The 12,057-nt window shown below is 38.8% G+C and overlaps 2 protein-coding genes and 1 long non-coding RNA gene across 3 annotated transcripts; 2 read left to right on the top strand and 1 right to left on the bottom strand.

The window, feature by feature from the left end:
* The first annotated feature begins 1,282 nt into the window (after positions 1–1,282).
* On the top strand, positions 1,283–4,078 carry LOC127366480 (uncharacterized). The gene is made up of 4 exons (XM_051405423.1): positions 1,283–1,534; positions 2,449–2,748; positions 3,613–3,682; positions 3,788–4,078. The coding sequence occupies exons 1-4, from the start codon at positions 1,357–1,359 to the stop codon at positions 3,858–3,860; spliced, it is 621 nt and encodes a 206-aa protein (XP_051261383.1). The 5' UTR covers positions 1,283–1,356; the 3' UTR covers positions 3,861–4,078.
* Positions 4,079–4,816: 738 nt separating this feature from the next.
* On the top strand, positions 4,817–10,511 carry snrnp48 (small nuclear ribonucleoprotein 48 (U11/U12)). Its single transcript, XM_051405411.1, has 9 exons — positions 4,817–5,055; positions 6,838–6,951; positions 7,162–7,222; positions 7,798–7,878; positions 8,985–9,167; positions 9,498–9,619; positions 9,743–9,846; positions 9,940–10,056; positions 10,269–10,511. Exons 1-9 carry the CDS (start codon positions 4,909–4,911, stop codon positions 10,351–10,353), a joined length of 1,014 nt encoding a protein of 337 aa, XP_051261371.1. The 5' UTR covers positions 4,817–4,908; the 3' UTR covers positions 10,354–10,511.
* On the bottom strand, positions 7,649–10,273 carry LOC127366487 (uncharacterized). The gene is made up of 2 exons (XR_007885315.1): positions 10,139–10,273; positions 7,649–9,236 (listed from the first exon to the last, which is right to left on the bottom strand). It is a non-coding gene; the product is annotated as an uncharacterized LOC127366487 (long non-coding RNA).
* Positions 10,512–12,057: the final 1,546 nt, after the last annotated feature.

Genomic DNA, 12,057 nt, shown 5'->3' with positions numbered 1-12,057 from the left:
AGGTGACTCTAATAGACCAATCAGAGCACAGAGCTGGATAGGAAACATAAAAAAAAAGCCTTTCCAGGGAATAACAATGCAATAAACACAAACAGGCGCACACTGGACTACTACAGAGCACAGGCCAACTATAGCTAATGTTACTGACTACCAGCTCTTATTACACAGTCATACAAACAACACAATAATGCACAAGTTATGACGTAAATGTAAGGGCAGCCCCACCTTAAATAAGTTATTAATGACTCATGATGCTGTTGTTTGTATGACTGTTGAAAGAAAAAAACAGCTTATATGTATTAAAACTTTCACTAGAAAAAAACACAAAATGCAGATTTCACTTTTACTGTCCCAACAGTTAATAATAAAAGTGTGTTTTACCTTTCTTACAGACAGCCAATCAATCTGCAGAGACTATACTGCTTCATAGTTTGTACAACACCTGTACGAACACACCTGTACGAACACACCTGTATGAAATCAACACCTGTATGAAATCAATCAAATGTTGGTCGTGGTTGGCAGTTATGTCATCAGCTGTTCCCAACCACATAAAAATAACCAAACAAACCCTTCACAATGAAAATGCCTCCTTATTAATAATGAACAAACGCCTCTTCAATAATAGGGAAACCTGTATGAATGAGCTTTCAATGAAAATAAACCAACAAACAAGCGTTAGTGCTATTAATGCAAATGTTTTTGCTTGGCCAATGATAACCTAAGATCTGGCCTGATGCAGGAAACCTAGTTGAAACTTGTTGTTTTTAATATTCACTCAAATTAGGCTCCAGAATGCTCAAAATCAGCCTCCATCAGGAAAGCAAAAGACAGTTTCTGGCTGACAATATCTGCCGTTGATGAAAGCCCCCACCTTGAGTCCTAAAGAAAGGGCGTCGTCACATCCTGACTGACCGGGGGGGGATGCACCAAACTGGTCTGTTATTATTTAGGAGCCAGTCCCCACAACCCTGAGGAACTGGTGATCTGAATAAATGTCCAGTTAACTCAGAGGAATTTCACATTCAGCTAAAGTGAACCTTTAATAACAGTTTCTGAAATATATGAACGGGGGTAATGTGAAATATATATATTGTATATGTAGTAAATGTCTTAATACGTGCAAACCACAGACATGATCCTTTAACAGAAAGCATTACATCAGTACCTGAGACAAGCTGCCCAATCAGCTTGCTCTCTATAGTGACTCATACAGTCCCGCTGAGTCCAGCTCTGGTCCAGAGAAAACCCATCTGATGCTCCGTCTTTGATTTCAGAGGCAGAGCGGAGAGGAAGAGGAGGGCAGGGAGACCACACACACTGGTGGACGGAACTAAGGATCGAGCTCGGGCCGGGATGCACAGACTGAATCCTGACTGTTGGGTTTGGTCGCCGAGACCTCCTCCGTGTCTCATTCCTCAACATTCAGGGAGCTTCACTTCAGCCGTGCTGAGACACCAAGAGGAGGAGGAGGAGGAGGAGGAGGAGGAGGAAGAGGCAGGAGAGCATCCTGCTGTTTGCTGCTACACTACAGGTAGGTTAAGATGAAATGTTATTGATGTTTTGTGATTGTTGCTGATGCTGTTATGTGCTTATGTGTGACTGTCTTATATCTCTTTTATTTTCTTCTGCATCTTCTGCTCTCAGTGAGACTACCTGATTAAATAAAGGTTATAAAAATGAGCTTGTTGATCCTGTTCAGCAACCTCCCACTCCCTGTCCTGCTTCGTGTACATGCATGTGTGTGTGTGTGTGTGTGTGTGTGTGTGTGTGTGTGTGTGTGTGTGTGTGTGTGTTGCCAGTATATGCAGGTGACTGGTGACTACATTCCCGGTCCAAACCCGGCGGGTCTCATCAGCAGGTGCAGGAAACAGACGGATCAGACATATGATTCAGCCATGACGTGCAACTCGAAGCCAAGCCCCTGCATTAATGCATGTTTGGACTGTTAAAGTGGGAAAAAAAAGGCCTTTCTATGGAGAATGATGATGATTTATTTTAGATTCTGCAAACTGAAATACAGAGTGATATGTACGTATATAGAATAAACTTCAGGACTCCATTATCTCCATTTTTAACCTGAGTGCCGTTCAAGCATCTTCTGATTGATGTTTTATACAATGAATGCTCCTGTTTTCCTTCATGTGTCTGCTTTGTCCCTGCGTAATGTACTTCTTTTACTGTCTTTTTATTTTGCAAGTCATTTGTCTTCTGTTTGTATTGTATTTATGTTTTATTAAGAATGTTAATTTGACTTTTTCTACTATATATTCTCATTACATAACTGATTCTGATAAAGTATTTGCAGGACACCATTGTGAATGAGAGCTTTGCAGGGTTTAAGTAAATAAAGGTTTCTATCCAAATAACAGCATGCCAGGTTGACCTAACACTACCTGGCAATGATTGCTTCCTGACTGCATGACTGCTTCTCTCCTGATTCTGCAGGTTGTGATGACGTCATCAGACAGGCTGCTGAAGCTCGGTGGTCCTCCTCCGAACCTGCCATCCGCTCAGGGATCCCCAGCAGCTCTGGCCTGGCTCTGCGAGGTCCCGGTGCTCCTTCCTCACAGCAGCCAAAAACACTGATCCATGCCGATGGGGGAGACGAATCGCGGCATTTCGTTGGTGGTCGTTGCTGGGGAGGTCCGGGGATGGAGACCCGGGGATGTGTATGTATTCATGGGCAGAGAGAACCAGAAGGTTTGTGTCCCAACTGGCCTGGATCTCCATTCGTCTACTATGGAGGTGAGTGTTCACTGGATGATCTCCAAACTGTTCTTTGTAAATCAGGTTTTTTTCTTTTGCTCTTAATTGCAACTTAACAACAAATTAATACTTCTTTGCCAATTTAGGGGAAATAGAGATTAACATGTTTCATCAACGCAATTATAAGCGGTCACATAAATAAAATGCTATTAAAATAAATGGTCCTACTTTACGAGAATAAATAAGTAAAATAAGTTGTAGTGATTGTAGTTAAACATTGGGCTCAATCTAGAAACCTTTTAAAATGAAAACAATATTTGCATTAATTATTAAATAGCTGCCTGACGTGTTTTTTGTTTGTTTTTTGGATATCAGTTAATCATTGCTATCAAATAAAATGCTATTTCATGACAATAAAAGAGTTGCCACAAAGGCCTTTCCATAAATAATGTCATTAACTCTTGCAGTTCAACGTTCATTGCTTTGCAGACGATACAATTTTATGTGACGCAGGTGAAACTCCAGCCCAAGCTCTGTCTCATCTCCTGCCTTTGATGCCTTCCAACTATCACTCCTTAATACCAGACTAGTTTTAAATACAGAAAAGGCCAAATATATTCTCCACCTCCACCAGAGTCAATCTTCCTCCAATTAATCTCAATGAGACTGCATGATTAAATAAAGATTTTTAGAGAGTTATTTCTGGAACCGATTGGAACCAAAAGGTGAATCAGCAGGTTTTGCAGCATCTGGAAATGGAGATACAACACAGAGCTAAGCAAGGGCAGAGGCTTTGGAGCAAACTTTAAACCAGTTAGATGTTATGGACATCTTCAATATCTGAATAACGTGGAGGTTAAGGGCAAATGCTTATAACAAAATGCATGTGTTTGCTTGATGCAGTGAGGAGGAACCTGGTGGTTGGAGTGGAGGTGGTGGAGGAGGTTGCTGTTGAAGACACTCTCGAAGTAATGTAAGTACTATATCAATTATTATGACATTTAATCGTACCACTAATGCAACTGTTTCCTAACTTATATTAATTCTACTGCTGTTTTTTGTGTTTTTCTCTTCTCAGAACGGAGGACATATATACAGATGATCTCCTGGATCCTGAGCTGCTGCAACACACCCAGCTGTACCCCACATGAGCCCCGAGTAACTTCCACGGTGTGCACTGTTAACAAAGATATCATTCTAATATATTTGTCAAATGTGTTGTATTTTGTATATTTTTGCCTACTATTGTTGTGTGGGTGTGTTTTTGACATGCTGTTTGTCTCTTTTATTTATAAATTAACACCACTGTCAACTTTGATTAATAAGCTTTACATAATCAAACAAATAAAATAAAACAATTATGACTTGTTATGACTCATTGTGACTCATTGTCCTTTTAAAAAAAATAATATAATGTAATATAATAATATAATATAATATAATAATATAATAATACAGAATATAATATAATATAATAATATATAATATTATATACTATAATAATATATAATATAATATAATATAATAACATATAGTGCTGACAGGTGTAGTAGACTTGACAACATCCATCAACTGGTTTGGATTTATGGATATTGGAACTGAATTTAATTCATTAATTTAATTCACAGATTGTTTAAATACTAGATTTGTTTTTGTTTTGTTTTTAGTTTCTGTCTACTTATTTATTTATTTATTTATTTATTTATTTATTTATTTATTTTGTAGACTAATGTATTCTTAACTAGATCCGGTTCTACATACTTGAATTTCCCTCGGGATAAATAAAGTATCTATCTATCTCTCTATCTATCTATCTATCTATCTATCTATCTATCTATCTATCTATCTATCTATCTATCTATCTATCTATCTATCTATCTATCTATCTATCTAACGTTATCTATCTATCTATCTATCTATCTATCTATCTATCTATCTATCTATCTATCTATCTATCTATCTATCCTTCTATCTATTGATCTACCTATCTATCTATCTATCTATCTATCGATCTACCTACATACACACTCCGGTACGCTGGGTGGCGGTATACAGCTGTAAATTGAGACTGCAATCCAACAATAAATACAAAGAAGAAGACGAAGAAGAATTACGTCTTAACGTCGCACCAAAGATGGCGGCCGCACATTGAGAGTGAAACCTGCTGATGTCAGTGCTGTTCGGATAGAAGCTGGTAAAATGTCGGAAGCGTTGGGAACTCAAACTGTTGAGGATCGACTGGAGCGGCTGAAGGAGCTCACCGAGTTCACCGACAGCTGCCGGAAACAGCTCGACGAGATATTCACAACGCTGGGGTGGTCGCGCGACTACAACGGCTCCGACCACGTAAGTTAACCGTTGACCGTTGACCGTTAACCGTTAACCGTTAACCGTTGACCGTTGACCGTTGACCGTTAACCGTTAACCGTTAACCGGTAACCGTTGACCGTTAACCGTTAACCGGTAACCGGTAACCATTGACCGGTAACCGTTGACCATTAACCGTTAACCGGTAACCGTTGACCGGTAACCGTTAACCGTTAACCGGTAACCGTTAACCGTTGACCATTGACCGGTAACCGTTAACCGTTGACCAGTGACCATTAACCGCTAACCGGTAACCGTTAACCGTTGACCATGAACCACTAATCGTTGACCATTGACCGTGTAACCGTTAACCACTAACCGGTAACCGTTAACCGTTGACCATGAACCACTAATTGACCGTTGACCGGTAACCATTAACCACTAACCGGTAACCGTTAACCGTTGACTGGTGACCGTTGACCGTTAAACACTAACCGGTAACCGTTGACCGTTAAACACTAACCGGTAACCATTAACCATTGACCGTTAAACACTAACCGGTAACCGTTGACCAGTGACTGGTAACCGGTATGCTAAGCTTAACTAACGTTAGTTTTTTCTAGAAAAATGAAATTTTAAAATATTTTTATTTAACTTTCACCATTAACGATATTTAATCAATACACAATATAATGATATTTAATCAATACACAATATAATGTATTTAATGAATACACATATAATGATATTTAATCAATACACAATATAATGATATTTAATGAATACCAATATAATGTTATTTAATCAATACACATATAATGTTATTTAATCATACACATATAATGTTATTTAATCAATACACAATATAATGATATTTAATCAATACACAATATAATGATATTTAATCAATACACAATATAATGTTATTTAATCAATACACAATATAACGATATTTAATCAATACACAATATAATGATATTTAATCAATACACAATATAATGTTATTTAATCAATACACAATATAATGATATTTAATCAATACACAATATAATGTTATTTAATGAATACACATATAATGATATTTATGATACACAATATAATGATATTTAATGAATACACAATATAACGATATTTAATGAATACACAATATAATGATATTTAATCAATACACAATATAATGATATTTAATGAATACACAATATAATGATATTTAATGAATACACAATATAATGATATTTAATGAATACACAATATAATGATATTTAATCAATACACAATATAATGATATTTAATCAATACACAATATAATGATATTTAATCAATACACAATATAATGTTAGTGTTATTTAATCAATCACAATATAACGTTAGTGTTATTTAATCAATACACAATATAATGTTATTTAATCAATACACAATATAACGATATTTAATCAATACACAATATAACGATATTTAATCAATACACAATATAATGATATTTAATCAATACACAATATAATGTTATTTAATCAATACACAATATAATGATATTTAATCAATACACAATATAATGTTATTTAATCAATACACAATATAACGTTATTTAATCAATACACAATATAATGTTATTTAATCAATACACAATATAACGTTAGTGTTATTTATATTTATAATATTTATGTGTTTATAGCTGTGCTCCTTCCAAATGCTCAAATCCATAATTAAACATGTTACGTACAAATAGATTTAAACGTGTGTTAATACGCCCGCACATTAGTGTGTGTGTGTGTGTGTGTGTGTGTGTGTAATGTTTCTCTGATGTTTGTGGTGTTTCCTCAGGAGCCGATGGAGCAGTGTCCCTACGACCCCGACCACACGGTCCCGGTCAGGAGCATGGAGAAACATAAAACCTCCTGCGCCCTCCGACAGATGGGCTACCCGGCTGAGGAGCAGGTAACCGCACACACACACACACACACACACACACACACACACACACACACACACACACACACACACACACACACACACACACACACACACAGGGTCTAATGGACACTGATGGAGCAGTGTTTATGTCCCACTGTAAGAAATGTCAGATGTTTTCCAACCTCTGTGCCTGTGACACCAGCGGGAAGAGACAGTTGAGTCACTCTTTTGCAGGCGGAGATGTTCGATCCTTCGGTGTGTTACGAGAACAGCAGCGTCAGAAGCTTTACGATGGGTGAGTCCTTTATTCGTAACGCAGTTCAGCCACTAAACGGCTCATTAAATGTCCCTTTTTTACCTTTGATTAGAGGTAATTCATGTTTTTCTCTATAAAAACAACGTAAGAAATACAACCACTGTCATTAGATATTAGCTCAACGCTCAAGATATTCTGGAAAATAGAAATCTTTGATTCATTTTTTTTTTTGGTAATTACATTTGATGAGTTTTTTTAAAGTGGAAGATAAGTAAACCTTAAAAACAAAAGTTTTATGTTGTCTTTATTTTTAAGAAAATAATGTAAATATTCTCGTAAAAAGAAAAGTTGTGTGTCGGGGTGTCTCACATGTTCCTGTCTTTGATTTCTATAAGATCTATGACTTGTTTAAAACACTCTTGACGAGCGTTAGTGTGATCAATAAGGGGGATGAAGTCATACCTGGAGAGTTCTGCTCAGTCTTTATTACGGGATGAAACACCACCTGAGAGGAAACGGAGGTGAAATCGTGTGGACCAACCATGACTTGAAAACACACTTCGTACATTTCTGTCCCGGTGTTCAGTTGTCGTCCTCTCCTCTCCTCCACGCAGACAAACCCACCCAGCACCAGGTGATCCTGCAGGCCAGATCTGCTGCACCGCTGATGAGGATGGAGGGAGTCTTCTGGCAAGGTGTGAGCTTAATTTGGAGCAGTCCACACCGAAACTGTTTCCTCTGCTGTGTTAGACATGTACCTCCCTGACCAGAGACAGGACCGCTTTTCATTAGAAACAGAGGCACACAGTGAGATTTCACCCTCCAGATGCAATGACAAACCACTAGAAGTCACTAGAGGATTATCTTGTGCTAACCCCACTAACAATCACCCAGTAAATACCAGTCCCATTTATTCAGTTATCTTTATATTAGTCATCTTCCTGCTGGTTTTCCTGCTGACGTGTGTAATCGCTGTGTTGTGTGTTCTGTTTGCAGCGACAGGGGTGAGTATTAGGAGCTGGGCTCTAGAAAGTTCTGCTGCTCTGGTTCAGGCTTGCCTGATTACGTTGCAGTATCCTTTAACATCATATCCTTTCAAACCACAGGGCTGGGCTGGGACACACACACACACACACACACAGTACTTACACTGGGGCTGAACTCGACTCAGAGTGCTGTCAGTAAATCTGATTCGACAGACCACATGCTCAGGGTCTTCTCGACTGATGACTCGGGGGCAGCCCTAACTTACACACACACTTTTTTCCCTTTACGTGTTGGGGAAAGTCTTCATACATTTGTCAGTTAACACTGGTGTGTTTAAAAGTAAACTTTGTTTATGTGGTACTTTTTAAAATAGTTTCAGAGATACTGAGTGTAGAAGATATGAATGTCACGTCCTCTTCTGTGAAGTCCTCTGAATAATTCCAGTTAAAGTTTAGGAGGAGATACAGAACAGATAAAAGGCACAGCTGAGTTAAAAAAGGAGCTTAGAAACTAAATCTAAATGAAACTATCAAGGGTACACTGAACTGTTTGCCTGTTTAACGATAACTGTACTGTTTCTTTTTCTCTTTTTGTTTGTTTAAATGGTAATATAATCCAATTGGAGCCATTTTCACCCAAAATATAATCTCAGAATCCAATTTTGTGTGAATTTTGAGAGATGTTTTGTGCTGTGTAAGGAGTAAAAATACACTATATACTTGGTTTCAATAACAGCTGCACTGTCCACATGTTGTGACGTGTAACCATTGTGTCTGGTGGATTTGTGTGTAAAGCCTCTCTGGTCCCCCGTCAGGTCAGTACTCGGGCCAGCCTGTCGACGTCCCTCAGACCCACAAGCGTGCCTTGTGTGACCTTACCGTGGCCGACCGATTGGCTCTGTACGATCACGTGATCCGTGTCCTCGGCCAGCAGAGCGAGGCCGCGTCCTCCAGCAACGATGACCTTTACGTAGATTTGGTGTCCAAACTCCAGAAGGGTAAGACATCGTGGTGAAAAACCTCTCAGAGCCTCCCGAACGTCATCACGAGAAAATACTGGCGGTCACCTGTACATTAAAAACAGGATATTTGGGTTGTAGCTCGATCTTCTATCTTCCATAGTAGCTGTTTCACTCACTAATAATAATGTCAAATAGTTTCTGTTTGGCTTTTTGAAAGATAGAAAGAAAGAAAGAAAGAAAGAAATCCATTTTGCTCTTATTTTGGTGAATAAAGGAAAATGAGTTTCTCCTTCAGAGTGGTCCTTTGGTAAAGTGTGTGTGTGTGTGTGTGTGTGTGTGTGTGTCTGTGTGTGTGTGTGTGTGTAGACGACAGACAGAATGAACCAAAGACTCATCTGGAGCTGATGGCAGAGATGAGGGACTACAAGAGGCGGCGTCAGTCCTATCGAGCCAAGAACGTTCACATCACCAAGAAGTCCTACACCGAGGTACGAGAACAACCTTTACCCATAATCCCCTTATTGTTACTGTTTGAACGTTTATTAACTGGTATAACCAAACCAAATGATTACAGCTATAAAACTGAAACTCTGGCGTTTGGGTCCCTGCAGGTGATCAGAGAGGTGATCAACGTCCACTCACAGGAGCTCAGCAGACAGTGGAGAGAGGAAGAGGACGAGGAGGAGTCGACGAGAGCTGAACTCTCCTCCCACAGGTACAACAAACACCGTGAAAAATTAAATACATTTTGAAGTGAAGAAAGTCTGTAAGAGCTCTGTGTTGACGACTGATTCTGTTTGTGTGTCAGGCGTCGGCCGGATGAAAGGCGGTCGGCGTCGTCAGAGTCTCGACACAGCCGACGCCATCGCAGCCGGGAACGGAGTCAAGACAGAGAGAGCAAGAAGAAGAGGAAGAAGAAGGAGAGGTGAGAAAGAACAAATACAACTCATTTTGCGCCGAGGTTCTTTTTGCTTCATTACTCAACGTTTGACGTCGGCGATACATACACAAAAATGTTTCCCAGCTGATGTTTGTCTTCTTAAAGAATCCGATGGAAACGGTCGTCGGTCACACGCGGATCGATAAAACAGGCTCTTGTTTCTGTGCTCTCACTGTTTCCTTTATGGATGTTCGCAGGGATTCCCGCTCCCCCGATGACCACCACCACGACCGAAAGAAGAAGAAAAAGAAGAAGAAAGACGAGAGGGAGAAGGAGAAGTGATAGCGCTGAATCAACAACAACAGAAGTCAGATCAGCTGAGGTCAAAGGTCACTGTGGCCTTTACAGGTCAAAATGTTTCCGGTGTCATAACATTTTAAAATTGAAACGTGGGGATTTTGGAGACAAATTTTGGGGAATAAAGTTTTGGAAACCAGCAACATTTTGAGCTTTTTGTGCTTCACAAACACAACTTTAAGATATGAAACAATTTCCATCATCTTTTAATTAGAGCCACAACAATTAGTCCATTAAGCAATTTAATTGTCAACTATTAAAATAATCAACAATTATTTTGATCATTGTTTTTAATCGAATGTCCAAATTCTCTGATTTCAGCCTCACACATGTGAATTCTGTTTTCTTTAGTCTTCTGTGACAGCAAACTGAATATGATTTGTGCTGTGGACAAGACATTTGAGGACGTCACCGTCGGCGTTGATCAACATTTTCTGACATTTTATGAAACCAAACGACTTATCAGTTAATCGATGTTCGACAAATGAGTCCATAATGAAAATAAGTACATACAGAAAGTTCTCCCAGGGTAAATTTACATCAGCTGCAGTCCTAGTGTTAATGACTCTGTGTTTTACACTGTAATTACGTGTGCCAGTCTTGAACAGGCTCCACCCGCCTCTGCCGGATTGGCTGGGACTGGTTTTCAACCACAGACTATAGGAATGTTGGACAGGAGTGTCATAGCTGGCACTCTTTTATGACGGGGGTCAAAGGTCACTCTTGTTTCAGGCTTCATTCTGTTGTGTGTTTACACAAGGTTTCTGCAGTCAGTCTTGAGATTTCTTAGAACAATGACACAAAATGTGACAAAAAGGAAACTAAAACATTGTTATGATGCAAAATGGTACTATAATACCAAGTTCCTGCGACTGACTTCCTGTGTATCACTCCACGCCATGCTCGGTGATTTATTTGATATATTTTTTTAAATTCACTTTAAATTTGTTTTGCAAGAAGCATCTAGCGGACCAACTCAGACCTTATGGTGGACCAACTCAGACCTTATGGTGGACCAACTCAGACCTTATGGGGGACCAACTCTGGCCCACGGGCCCCACTTTGTGCAGCCCTGGTTAAGACAAAAGTACAACAGATTGTTGCAGCTCTAGTTCAGATCAGTGTACAGTATGTGCGGCGTTCAAAATGTCTTTCATAAAACAACCTTTCTGTAACAGGATCTTGCCATAGATTTGTGATATAATGGAGATTATTTTGACCTGATTAAATGTATTGTTCAGCGTAGAAATTGCTAATCTGTAGGATCCATATTGAGCTGCAGAGAAACAAAGTGTTTGCAGCCTCTTGCAAAGTACAAAGTACTGTCACATTGCAGTGTAGCTGGTTGGTATGGATAGAATGGGTTAGGGTTTGTCATCGAACACAAGTATGTGAATGAAGGAAGGATTTCTTTTTAAATTGATTTATTAAAGCATTGAGATGAAGCATTTTTTATAATGAACTGCTGCTTTTCTTCAAAGGAAAACAATCTGACACATCCATGACGTTTCATTTGGATGCAGATGATTTCATTTCAAACATTTCAGATATTAAACTGATATAATATATATAATAAATATATATAATACTTAATCTGTAAACTAATGTGAAAATTATCCTTTTGGCTTAAAGTGAAGAGTTTGCTGGCGTGACATCCACCCATCTCTCTTTCTCTCTGTCCTGCTGTTT

Source organism: Dicentrarchus labrax, unplaced genomic scaffold, assembly GCF_905237075.1.
Source record: "Dicentrarchus labrax unplaced genomic scaffold, dlabrax2021, whole genome shotgun sequence".
NCBI classification, from domain to species: Eukaryota; Metazoa; Chordata; class Actinopteri; family Moronidae; genus Dicentrarchus; species Dicentrarchus labrax.
The sequence above is the reverse complement of the archived record's forward strand: the minus strand, read 5'-3'. Positions and strand labels throughout refer to the sequence as shown.

Bases quoted from the DNA above. Each gene is read 5' to 3' on its own strand.
- LOC127366480 (XM_051405423.1), top strand. From the start codon at position 1,357: ATGCACAGACTGAATCCTGACTGTTGGGTTTGGTCGCCGAGACCTCCT. The intron at 1,535-2,448 runs GTAGGTTAAGAT...CTGATTCTGCAG, and splicing joins TGTTTGCTGCTACACTACAG to GTTGTGATGACGTCATCAGA. The intron at 3,683-3,787 runs GTAAGTACTATA...TTCTCTTCTCAG, and splicing joins GAAGACACTCTCGAAGTAAT to AACGGAGGACATATATACAG.
- snrnp48 (XM_051405411.1), top strand. From the start codon at position 4,909: ATGTCGGAAGCGTTGGGAACTCAAACTGTTGAGGATCGACTGGAGCGG. The intron at 7,223-7,797 runs GTGAGTCCTTTA...TCCTCCACGCAG, and splicing joins CGTCAGAAGCTTTACGATGG to ACAAACCCACCCAGCACCAG. The intron at 9,620-9,742 runs GTACGAGAACAA...GGGTCCCTGCAG, and splicing joins CCAAGAAGTCCTACACCGAG to GTGATCAGAGAGGTGATCAA.